General features: G+C 37.8%; 1 protein-coding gene across 3 annotated transcripts in view; it reads right to left on the reverse strand.

Annotated features, from left to right (window-relative positions):
• Positions 1-3,386: 3,386 nt before the first annotated feature.
• Positions 3,387-13,716, reverse strand: part of MTHFD2L (methylenetetrahydrofolate dehydrogenase (NADP+ dependent) 2-like) — a 98,654-nt gene continuing 88,324 nt past the window's right edge. For all 3 annotated transcript variants that reach the window (XM_005874815.2, XM_005874814.2, XM_014546595.1), the window contains one exon: positions 3,387-4,732. In XM_005874815.2, coding sequence (XP_005874877.1) covers positions 4,620-4,732 — 113 coding nt within the window. In that variant the 3' untranslated portion in view covers positions 3,387-4,619. The remainder of the gene's footprint in view (positions 4,733-13,716) is intronic.

Below are 13,716 nucleotides of genomic sequence, written 5' to 3' on the forward strand. Positions count from 1 at the left end.
ATCTGCCCTGCTCTGTGCATGACAGGGAGTGGCGCCCAAACTCCCCTATCGGCCCTGCTCTGAGCCCGACCAGGGGCTGCACCTAGGGATTGGGCCTGCCCTCTGCCACCCGGGAGCAGGCCTAAGCCAGCAGGTCATTATCTCCCGAGGGGTCCCGGACTGCGAGAGGGCACAGGCCGGGCTGAGGGACCCCCTCTCCCCCCCGAGTGCACAAATTTTTGTGCACCGGGCCTCTAGTCCATTATATAGTTAATCTGTCTTAAGTGAATAAAGAAATTAACAACAGGTCTTGTTTTTACTCTCATATTACAAATAAGAAATGAAGGCTCAAAAGAATTAAGTGACTTGCCAAACGCCATGCCCCAGAGTTAAGACTTGAATCTGTGCTCTGATTCCAGACATGTGCACTTTCCATTTCCCCAGCTGTGCCCTCTGGTAGGAGTGGGTATACTGCTGTCAGAGGAATTCTCTTAATTATCTCCTAAAATCAAGCTTTACATAATTACCTTTATCATTGGAATCTAAATATTAACTGTGGCTTTCACACACATTTGGGCTTCCAGAAATGGATCAGTGTCTCTCCAGATGTTTCCCTATTCTGGTGAGTTGGGCCATAATATTTAGAAACTCATCTGCCACTTCAGCTTAAGGTTTCTATCAGAACATAGCTCTGAGTCATCCACACGCTTCTCTTCCTCTGGATCCTGCTGGATCCCACTTACATTCTCTGTAGGAGAGACTCCAATCTTCACTTCTTCAATCCTCTCTTCAGCAAGTCCTTTCTCCAATCCTGAAAAATGGGTGATATGGGTGTTGTAAGGTGGCTTCATTGATATCTATTCATTCTTGATACACATTAGAGCAGGTTGGAGGGAGAAAGAAGGCTAAGAGCTGCAACACTCCACTACCATTTTCCCCTCCTACCACTTTGTGCCTTTTTAAATGTATTCATCTTGTTCCTCTAGTTATAAGCATCTCTGCAAGTGTCTTCACTCCCCTTCCATTTCCCTTCCTTTTCTTTCCCTTTCCTTTTCCTCTCTTCTTCTCTTATTTCCTTCCCTTTTTTCTTGCTCTTTCACTAACTCAACCAAAATTTGATGCTGGATATTGGCAGGAAATGGTATTCTTATGGATTCAGTTGCCATTCACTCATTTATTCATTCATGAAATATCGAATGCCTGCATTGTTCATGGCACTGGGCTGGATGTTATGATGTATGCAGGACAAATAGACAAATCATGTGTGGATTCTGACCTCAAGGAACTAAAGGGAGACAAGGAAAATACATACATGGGTGTTGTCAGGGTAGGAACTGATAACTGCTATGAATGTCTACATAGACTATGAGAGCTCAGGGGCAGGACTTAAACTCTCCCAGCAGTTTCCATGGATACGTTTCAATTGAAGTAAACCTTACATAATAAGTAGAATTTGGACATATACTGATACAAGAAAGGATTCTTTGTGAGGGGAGAAGCAGGGAGACTGGTGAAAAGAGAGTGGGTTCTGGCTCATATCATCCCAACAGATTTGTTTCAAATTCCAATGCTGCCTTCATCATCCACTTGGCTTTGACTGAGACTTTAATAACCCAAAAGTTAATTTTCTTATCTATCAAATGGTGATTGTCAATAACAAAAAGAAAATAAAGCATTTAGCATATGATAGGTTCTCTATTAAGGATAATTGTTACTACTGAACAAATACAGAAAGACAGGGTGTGCATAATGGTCAATAAGACTAGGAGTTTAGTGGTAGATACATGCTGATGAGTCCAAAATTTTCATCACTAGCCATGAATTCTTATTCTCTTCCTAGACTGATATTACATTAGGACTTTCATTTATATATTATCACCTCAAACTCAACATGTCTTAAACATTTTATCTCTTCTCCAAAATCATCTTCCCTTTATAACTTCCTCATGTAATCAATGAAAGCCTCTTCCAGGCTCTAATTTCAATTCTCATAATTTATTCAATATGGTCTAAATTTTAATTTATTCAAGTTTTCGCTAATCTATTTCTGCATACTTATCCAGTTGTATTTCCACCGCTCTTCAACACACACTTTTCATTTTTAGTATGACTGTATCCCATATATATATGCTAAGCTCATTCTTGCCTCCATATTTTTGTATTATTGTTCAATCCCAATTAATTCTCTAGGGTCATTTTTACAGATACTTTTTGGAGAAGGCAATTTACTTTTCCAAAGGTTCTGTACAAAGTCATCATATGTCTATCTTTTGTGGACTCCAAATATTTTAAAAAGTCATAACAACAAACCAATTTTATCTCCTTTATGTGTTGACAAAGGTTGCCTCCTTGACCACATTTTAATCAGTTTCCTGTGGGTCCTCTTCTTGACTAGGTCTTGACTTGGCATGCTTGGCCCAGTTTTAGAAAAGAATCTTGCTAAATCAGTATATGGACCACCCCCCATATCTGACCAAGTTTCTCATCCCCCAATTCTTTTTTAAAAAATATATTTTATTGATTTTTTTACAGATAGGAAGGGAGAGGGATAGAGAGTTAGAAACATCGATGAGAGAGAAACATCGATCAGCTGCCTCCTGCACACTCCCTACTGGGGATGTACCCGCAACCAAGGTACATGCCCTTGACCAGAATCGAACCTGGGACCCTTGAGTCCGCAGGCTGACGCTCTATCTACTGAGCCAAACCGGTTAGGGCTCATCCCCCAATTCTTAATATCATAAGTCATTGGCCTGTCTTTTAGCAAGAATGGTAGTAAGCTAGTTTAGCAAGAGTCCCCCAACCCTTGACACCAATCAAGTTCCTCTTAATAATTTTCTATCCACTGATGCCCTCATTCTGCTCATTGGCTATAAATCCCTAGCTGTCGTTGCTGTATTGGGAGTTGAGTTCAATCTCCTCTATTGCTATAGTCTTAAATAAAGTATTTCTTACCATTCTTAACAAAGATCAGAATAATTATTCTTTTACAGTATTTTAATTAGTTTCTGGAAAGGCTCACTCCTGAATTTTAGCCTAGCCAAAGGGGCAAAAACATTTAAAAAATAACCCCTCCTGCACTTTGGGGAAAGCAGGATGGGCTCAAAATGACAGACTTCACCTTTTCAGTGTACATGTATTTTCAGTCATTTTGTTTGTTTTGAGAATTTGCAGCCTTAAAATTAAAAAAAGCCCATTTCTGAAGTGTTTGTGTGAGAGCTTTGAATTTAAATTTCTGTCAGGGTTATCAGACAAAGATGATCTAGGCTGATTGTGGAATGGGCCATAGAACCTTTATTTTCCTGCTTAAAAAACTTGTACAGTTCTCAGCATGCTGTAAAGAAATAGATAACAAATTTATGAACAAATAAACTTATAGATATCTTAAGGAGAAAAGAAGACAGGTATTCTTATTCAAATTGCTTTTATTATACAGTTAAAATACTATTAATCATAAACATCTAGTCTATTCTCACATAAATAATAAGTATACACATCATTAAAAACATGCATTGGGTAAGAATTATTATTGGTACATAAATGTACTGGGATTTGAGTATGAAAACAATACAATTATGTGGCTAGAGCAGTCTCAAGATACCTTCAACTGAGAGTCACATGTATTTCCTAAATTTAAGTTGTGTTAGAAGCATTGCATCTACTTTGAGAACCAAATGCTATAAGAGAAGAGGGTAGAACTGTGGGAAAGAAAACAGTAGATTTTTAGTCATATTCTAATGTTTAACATTGGCACACTGTTTGTGTGTTTTACCAATAGATTCCTGCATTTGTGAAAAAACGTAATTTGTTCTTTAATGAAGGCTTAACTCATACTATGCCATATTTTCCTGATCTTTGTGGGGAAAGGCCACCTTAATTTTGTTTTGTGCATTTGTTTGCTTTTGGATTTTCTATTATTCCTCAAAGAAGGCACTGTCCACATATTTTTCTAGAACAACAAAGAAATTACATGTAAACCTAATACATTCTTATTACATTTTTACTATAACAAGTAGTCATTTATCATTTCACATAATCATTACCTTCCCAAGCAGCACTGTATTTTTTGTTTTCCTTGTATACTTCTTTTTCCTTGATTAAACATTATTTATTATTAGGATGCCTCATAGGATGCATTTAGGAGATATATAAGATGAATATTTTATTTTTTATATTTTATCTTTCTTTTAGCAACTTAGTTCTTTTTTAGCATATGATATAGAACTAAAATATTTAAAAATTGATCAAGCTTATGGCAAAACCTGAATTACATTTTACATGGGTGTCCATTTGGCTGACAAAACATTTGTTGAAAACATATGGCATGTGATATTTAATTGTGTCAAAATATATTATTTATTATGAGCCCTTTATTGTTTTAACATTATGAACAAATATTATTCATAAAATAAATGTTACCAGTATTTCCACTGGAATGGTTTTGTTTTTCCCTAAAACTCAAAATCTGTTAGCAGGAAATGCATACAATTGTGTGAATCCTCTGATCCACAGTGATTCCATCCATGAAAAAATAAATACAATGTAGAAATAAATAGCTTTGTAGTAAAATAGAAAGGATTTTCCCCCTTGTCGAGTAAATAAATAGCATGATTTCAGCTTGCTTCGTTCTTTCATGCGACCTAGTAAATGACTTTTTTAGCTGCCAGGAGGGTGTTCTTCAGAAGCATGGCCACCGTCATGGGTCCCACGCCTCCTGGAACTGGAGTGATGAAGCCAGCCTTCTTCTTCACAGCTAATGGAGGAAACAGAAAGTACTCTTTACTCTTACATTTTTCTGGGAGTTTATATTTTTAAACATACTGAACTGTTAAAAAGATCAACTGAGGCACTAAAAAAAATTTAAGTTTATTTGAGCATTTATCGATTGCAATTGGGCAGCGCCAAACCGGAAGTCGTTAGGAGAGTTCCACTGACAGGAACTCGGGAGAGGCTTTTTGTTTGTTTAAAAAATTGTGTTTGATTTTTCAATTACAGTAGACATGCAATATTATGTTAGTTTCAGGTATACCACAAAGTAATTAGACATTCATATAACTTAGGAAGTGATTGGGCAGAGACCTTCATAGAGAAAGGGGGGAAGCAAAGTCAGCAAGTTATTGATGGATAGAGCTTTGAGTCTAGCTGGATGTTTATGATTAGAGGTCTTTAGGTTTGTACTTCATAACTTTAGTTCATTGATAGGCTTAGATTTGTGTTTGCTTCCATAGGTATTAGAGCCACCTCAGTCTACTGGCCTCCTTATTTAATTAACAGAATACTGCAGATTTTTCTGCTTTACACATATAACTTAAACAAAACAACTTCAAATTATTTTTATAATAAAGTAGGCTCTAATATACACACACTTAGACAAACACTCCTGTGTATGATATCTAATGTGGAAAGAATACTTCTTTAATGCATAACCTGATATTATTAAACACATGCTATTTAGATGTATAGCCTTTCACAAGTTGGCTCATATATGCTTCTACATGAATCAAAATCAGCAGATGTTTTCTAGATCTTAAGTGTTATTTTTGTACAGTATATATTGCCTTCTTGAAATATGGCTTATAAAATTTGTATTTACCTTATTTGAAGTATAGTATCAGATGGCAATAATTCTTTCAAATCATAGGAAAAGCAAAGGAATAATATTACTTGAAGAAAAGTCCAAATAAGTTTAAAGACATCACACACAAAAAAATCCAACTAGTGTGTATTATAAATCTTCTTATGATATGTAACGAAGTAAAGATAAGAATACTGTGATACGGAAGGTAATATTTTAGTTCTCTAAAATGACTCTCTACATGAAGCCTGCCCTTGCCATACTTCCATCCCACCCTATGCTGTACTAGTAAAAGCCCTACACTAAGTCCAGAGCCATTCTGTAAATAGCTATGAATTATGAGTCCTTTGTTCTCATTATTCCTTCTATCTGGAATAGTCTTCTACCATATCCAACTAAGAAACTCTTTACTAGTCTTTAAAAGCCAATAAAATGTCACCTGGCTCTAATTTTTCTCAAAAATTCACCCCTCCAACATGGAGCTCCACTATCTACGTTTCCAGGAACTTTACAGCTACCCCCATCATGGAATTCACACTTTGCTGTCGTTCCCTTCACTAGACACCAGGAATTAGAAGGCAGAACCAAGTCTTTGTGGTGGTGGAGGTTGTCATTTTCAATCTTCGAACTTCATGCACATGTTAGGTATTCACTACATTTTGATAAAATGAACTAAGTAGCCCTTGAAATTTAAAATCTAAAATCAATTTGCAGGAATATGTCAGTGCTGTTGATTGGATGCAAGCAATATCAAAATAATTTAGCTCAAGCTAATTTCCTGGAAAATTCAAACTACTCACTTTTCCTGAGGGTGACAAACTGCATTTTTCATTTTCCAATAAACTGACGTGATGACATGAATAATGCCACCCAAGACCTTTCTATATGATTGAAGAAGCAATGCCTTCAAATATTTTAGCAGGTCTGTAGCAAAAAAGTAAGTAATACTATTTACACTGAAAGTGTATAAAGTCATTGATTTGTAAAACACTAACTTTGAAATATTAATAGATGAAAATAAAATACTGAATAATATGGTAAATTAATAATCAAATACAAATTAAATCTTCAATAGAAAACAAAATGATTTATTTCACAATTGAAAGGTAAATAAAAGCAAGGTTGGCATAGTTGAGTGTCAATCTATGAACTAGGAGGTCACAGTTTGATTCCCAGTCAGGGCATATGCCCGAGTTGTGGGCTCAATTCCCAGTGTGGGGAATGCAGGAGGCAGCCGATCAATGATTCTCTCTCATCATTGATGTTTCTATCTTTCTCTCCCTCTCCCTTCATCTCTGAAATCAATAATTTTTTAAAAAGGTAGATACAATTGATTATCTCAGGAAATCTATTGTGGGTATGAAATCATTTTTATATAATTTAATTTTCAACTTCGAAAAGTAAAGTGGCTTGAAATTATGTATATGTTGAAAAAATAAATAACCATAGCTACTATCAGTTGAGCCCCTACTACTTGCCAATAACTTTCTATACATTATTTTAATAATATTTATTTATTTATTTTTAATATATTTTTTTATTGATTTTTTACAGAGAGGAAAGGAGAGAGATAGAGAGTCAGAAACATTGATGAGAGAGAAACATCGATCAGCTGCCTCCTGCACACCTCCCACTGGGGATGTGCCCGCAACCTAGGTACATGCCCTTGACCGGAATCGAACCCGGGACCTTTCAGTCCGCAGGCCGACGCTCTATTCACTGAGCCAAACCAGTTTCGGCTATTTTAATAATATTTAAATATTATTTGATTTTAATAGATGAGGAAAATGTGTTCACTGAAGTCACTGACTTACTACTCTCTTGTAGAGACACTGTTCAAAGCCAGGTTTGAAAAGTTCTATGATTGCATAATTCCACCCCTTCCCAGTACAATTGTATTACCATGACCTGAACAAATGGAAAAGTCCCAAGAAAGGCCCATGTGCCAAAAATGAATTGCTTTCTTAAAAGGTTAGGAGGACATTCTGAAAACAGAAACAAAGAGGAAAAAATTCTAGTCTAGTAGTTTTCCTACATTTTTACTATAGGTGCTCATAGCTTATCATCTTTGGCTTATATCTAACACTTCAAGTTACACAGCTGGCTCAGCGGTCTGCATTGCTTTCTTCCTGGATGTCAAGACAGATAAAGCACTGGTTTGCTTAGGTGTCATGACCCTTCTTTACCAAATTACATTTTTCACAACATGGTTACTATCGCATTCTTGTGCTCAAAAAGTGATCTTTGTGGGGAAGGAAGAGGGAATGGACATGAGCTGTTTTCTGAAACAATACCTGCCCAAAATGTGTAGCTTGGTTTTTGCATTTTCCCTCAATTTACTGGTAGGAACTGACACACATTTATCCTGTCCTACCTATCACTTCATAGAATTAGACTATGTGATGGGTAATGAGTTTTCACCTGAACCGGAGTAGGGCTTCCCTGGACATCCATAAGCATTTAGCAACAACAGAGCCTTGTAGATTATTAACGAGGCAGAAGTTTTTATCACTGTGAATACCCCTGGTTATTCAAATACTTGTTTCAGATATATTTTATCTTTAAAATAAAGTGAATAGATATGAAAATGAAATTTGTACATAGTCCTGAAAGGCAGACAGTAATGAATTTGATTAAAACAATATCCTATATAATAAAAGGCTAATATGCAAATTGTCCCCTCGACTGGGAGTTCAACTAGGAGTTCGACCAGGGGGCGGGGCTGGATGGCCAACTCCCCACAGCCCCTTCCCCTGTCTGGCCCGATTGGCCAGATCTCACCTGTGCATGAATTCGTGCACTGGGCCTCTAGTATAATATATACAAGGTCTTCATTCCTTTGGATTTGATTTTCATGGGAATCTATGTCTGAGAAGGAAATACAGAGATGGGTAAAAATAGGTTCACAGTTGTTCATATGGAAAATAATATAATTAATAAATAATAATGCAATAATAAACTTGGTGTTTTGCATACTCACAGCTATAAACCTAGTTTTGTCCACCTCTGCTTAAATTGATGTGCTGCTGGCTAGTCTTACTGCATTCTTTGTCTATTTATATAAGGACTAGGATATGGAAGTGATTTCTCAGGAAAGATAGGGGATTATCATGGGCAAATGCCAGTAGGTACAGATGCCAATGCTTAAAAAAATTCTCTAGTCTAATAATTTTGCATAACTATTTCATAGCTGTCTTAAGTGATGAGTTTATAAAGTATCAGAAGTGGTTTATGACTAAAATTAGTCATGTGAGAAAGAGTTAAATTCAATACATGTTTGATACTCTAAAAAGCATCTTCCCCAATTATATGTGCAAGAGAGTAAGTTAACAAGCATTACTTCTCCAGAATAACCTTTTATTGGCCAGTCTCTCCCTGAGGGCAGACAAGGGTTTGTACCTGCTTATAGAAGTTGATGCTTTTAAAGATTAATCCTATAATGTGTGGGCAAAAGTGTTCTATATGCTCCATTGAAAAGAAATACAGAAGCATTTTAAGGTAATAATTTCCTTCAGAGACTTCCTGTGAGTGTGTCTAGGTTTGAGGGAGTATATGTGTGTTTTAAGGAAAATGCCCAAAGTTCTGTTTATATGTGAATCAGGTGTTAGACCTTGATTGATATCAGCACTTTTATAAGAGACTCATGAATAGTATTATAAAAACCAGGGTTAAATTCAATTTCATAAAGTCAACATAATTTTAAAGTCACTAAAACTCTTAAGCAAATAGAACAATCATCAAATCCTATTATCTGCATGGAACTTGCTCTAAGGAATGAGACTTAGATGGAAATGACATAGCCATGTTTAAAGCAGGTTCCTAAAAAAAAAAAAAGAAGAAGAAAAAAAGATTATTTTGAGGAAAGGCAACAATTATCTTGACAATTTGAATGACCTCTCTGTGAACTTTAGACCCTGCAAAGTAAATTCTATAGATTTCACATGGTCAAACTCAAATTTGAAGACTTGGAATAGAAAGAACAGTAGAGTCACAATGCCAATGGGATGTTCATGTAGAGATTGGAGATATGTGCAGTAATTTTTTATAATCTATTATAATAGTCTCTTGGTTTCCAGTCTCTACCATATTAGACATATAATCTGTAGCCAGATTTAGTCTTTAAAACACAGAATAGATCATTTCAGTTTATATACATTGGATGAATCTTCACTGTCTCTAGAATAAAATATAAATTCTCTGTCATGGTAATTAAGATCTTTAATAGCCTGGCCCTGAATCCTGTTTTGCATTATTTCCTAACCCTTGCATATTTTCCTAACTCAATTACTCTCTGTTCCCACACATGCTACAAACCAGCCCAGATAGATTTATAGCAAAGGTTCCTTGATAACAGCCATAGTCACTGTCCCTTAGAACTTACAGTCTAGTTGGGAGATGCATATTACAAATACAATGAATTAAATAACAGTTGATCTAGGCTATGAAATGTGCTACAAACGAAATGTTCACCGCATTGTAAATGTTAGAAGACCTAACTGAGCCTGAGCTTTGTATACACATGTGGGGTTTATCTATGTCAAGTTCAGAAATCTGATGAATCAAACTTTTCCCAGTGAAATGGAGACGTGAGGAGCAGACTGTGCTTCTGGTCAGGGAACAGTGTTAGCGATGAAGGTGGAAAGAAGCTTCTTGCAGGTGGAAGGTAGCATGAACTCTTGGAAACATCGCAAGAAGGCCAGTGTGATTGACACATAGGAGCGAAGGGGAAGAGATGCAAGAGATGACAAGGAAAGGCCAGTTCATGTAGAGCCTAGCAGATAATGTTGAACATTTTGGATATTAAGAGCACTGGTTAAAGTATTTACATATTTATAAATATTCTAAGGCAGGATAAGATCAAACTAAACTCCTGTTCTATGTTTGCATCTTTCTCTAATGAAGTTAGATTATCATCTGGGGTAGAGGGAATGAGGAATACAACATAAAGTGAAATGTGCTAAGATTGAAATAAGTTCTGGCACTTGTATGAGCACTTCAAAGAGGAACAGAAATCAGATATGGGGGTCAGAGAAATATTTGTAAAGTGACAGAAAAGTTTCAAGATCTCATGGATGCCTGAGGGAGTAAGAAAGAAGCGAATGCAATGCAGACACAGTGAATAGTAAAAGTGAAGGAGGTTTGGACATAACAATGAATCTTATGCAATAGAAGAGCTGAAATAAGTTCATTATGACCAAAGAATACGGTGAAAAGAGAGAGTAGAAAGAGATGGAGCTGAGAGAGAGACCAAGATGGCGGCATAGGTAAACACCGCAGACTGCTGCCGCAAACAACCACTTCAAAAATACAACTAAAAGACGGAACGGACATCACCCAGAACCGCAGGAAGGCTGGCTGAGGAGAGACTCTTCAACTAGAAGGAAAAATAACAGCACACCGAGGCTCAGAGGAGGCGCAGTGTGGAAAAAACTCAGGTGCGGAGGTGCGCGCGCAAAGCGGGCTGGTGGCTGAGAGCGCGGTTGTCGTTTTCGGTCAGGGGGGAGTCTCAGACTCTGAGCTCCAGATACGGGCGAATCGCTGGGGACTCGGACCCAAACGGGAGAAGCGGGAGTGTCTGGCATCAGTTGGAAGGCAGCTTTCCCTCCGAGGTTTGCAGCGGTTCCGGGGGTTCTGAGAAGCAGAGCCTCTGGGAACGGGACTGAGAGGGGCCATAACCGCTCCCTCCGCCCGCCCGCCCTGTTGAGCCCGCCCCGCCCAAGCCCTGCGCAGAGCCATTTGCCAGATCGCCTCAGGCAAAGGCTAGATTAGCACCTCCCCAGAGGACAGAAGTTTTCCGCGGCAGACACAGCTGATTCACACAGCCAGTCGGCCTGGTGGTCAAATCCCTCTAGTATTAACTACAACAATCAAGGCTCAACTAGAACAAGACTGCGCACAAAGACCACTAGGGGGTGCACCAAGAAAGCATAAAAAATGCGGAGACAAAAAAACATGACAGAAATGGAGGATATAGAGCTAAAAAACGCAATTTTGAGGGCTTGCAATAAACTTCTGGAGAGCCTCACGAAAACTAATGAGACCCTCGATGCTATGATAAAGAAACTAGAAATTAAGCATACACGCTCTGAAATAAAGAATATTACACCCAATAGCAGACCAGAGGAGCGCAAGAATCAAGCCAAAGATTTGAAATGCGAAGAAGCAAAAAACACCCAACCGGAAAAGCAAAATGAAAAAAGAATCCGAAAATACGAAGATAGTGTAAGGAGCCTCTGGGACAGCTTCAAGCGTACCAACATCAGAATAATAGGGGTGCCAGAAGATGAGAGACAGCAAGATATTGAAAACCTATTTGAAGAAATAATGGCAGAAAACTTCCCCCACCTGGTGAAAGAAATGGACTTACAGGTCCAAGAAGCGCAGAGAACCCCAAACAAAAGGAATCCAAAGAGGACCACACCAAGACACATCATAATTAAAATGCCAAGAGCAAAAGACAAAGAGAGAATCTTAAAAGCAGCAAGAGAAAGAAACTCAGTTACCTACAAGGGAATACCCATACGACTGTCAGCTGATTTCTCAACAGAAACTTTGCAGGCCAGAAGGGAATGGCAAGAAATATTCAAAGTGCTGAATACCAAGAACCTACAACCAAGAATACTTTATCCAGCAAAGCTATCATTCAGAATTGAAGGTCAGATAAAGAGCTTCACAGATAAGGAAAAGCTAAAGGAGTTCATCACCACTAAACCAGTATTATACGAAATGCTGAAAGGTATCCTTTAAGAAGAGGAAGAAGAAAAAGGTAAAGATACAAATTGTGAACAACAAACATGCATCTATCAACAAGTGAATCTAAGAACCAAGTGAATAAATAATCTGATGTACAGAATGAACTGGTGATTATAATGAATCAGGGACATAGAAAGGGAATGGACTGACTATTCTTGGGGGGGAAAGGGGAATGGGAGATGCGGGAAGAAACTGGACAAAAATCGTGCACCTATGGATGAGGACAGTGGGTGGGGAGTGAGGGCGGAGGGTGGGGCGGAAAAGAAAGAGATGGAGCTGAGATGAGGTCATGGCTGCATGACCCCGAGGTGAGGGCTCTGGAATTACTACAGCTGTATTACTGTGTTCAAGGTAAATACATTTTTAAGAAAGTCTTTTGTGAATGAATTTGGTCATTTATATCCTATTTAATAAAAGCCTAATATGCTAAGTGTCCAACCGTTAGTTCAATTGTTTGTTTGACCATTTGACCAGCCACTATGACGTGCACTAACGACCAGGGGGCCAATGCTCCGACTGGTAGGTTAGCTTGCTGCTGGGGTCCAACAGATCGGGACTGGGCGAGATGGGCCAGACATGACCTGGAGCCCTCCCGTGATCCCTTCTCGACCCTGATCATACACCAGTGGGGTCCCTCCACCTGACCTGCACCTTCTTGCAATTTAGGACCCCTCAGGGAGATCTGGTTTCAGCCCAATCCCCGCAGGCCAGGCCGAGGGACCCAACCAGTGCACAAACCTGTGCACCAGGCCTCTAGTATTTAATAATAGCAAGTTTTGCAAGATGAGAAATTGAATAGAAAAATGAATACTAAACAACTTTCAGAAGAAAATGAAAATAAAGGAGAATTCATGCTGCATTTTTGTAAAGTTTCAGGTTCTTGTATGTTATTAAATTTTTATTCAAGAAATCATTTTGCAGCCTGGAATATATATCTAATCTTTGTGTTCCCTTTTATCCACTATGTGGACAGCTATTCTTTTTCATGTTATTGACTTCAGATTTCTATAGGAAAAAAATTAAGAAAGAATTAGCTTGACATCATTTTATTATTCTTACTTGATGACAGGCACTATTCAATATCAGGACAAACCCAACCAGTGCACAAACCTGTGCACCAGGCCTCTAGTATTTAATAATAGCAAGTTTTGCAAGATGAGAAATTGAATAGAAAAATGAATACTAAACAACTTTCAGAAGAAAATGAAAATAAAGGAGAATTCATGCTGCATTTTTGTAAAGTTTCAGGTTCTTGTATGTTATTAAATTTTTATTCAAGAAATCATTTTGCAGCCTGGAATATATATCTAATCTTTGTGTTCCCTTTTATCCACTATGTGGACAGCTATTCTTTTTCATGTTATTGACTTCAGATTTCTATAGGAAAAAAATTAAGAAAGAATTAGCTT

The sequence above is a fragment of the Myotis brandtii genome, unplaced genomic scaffold, assembly GCF_000412655.1.
Source record: "Myotis brandtii unplaced genomic scaffold, ASM41265v1 scaffold453, whole genome shotgun sequence".
Lineage (NCBI taxonomy): Eukaryota > Metazoa > Chordata > Mammalia > Chiroptera > Vespertilionidae > Myotis > Myotis brandtii.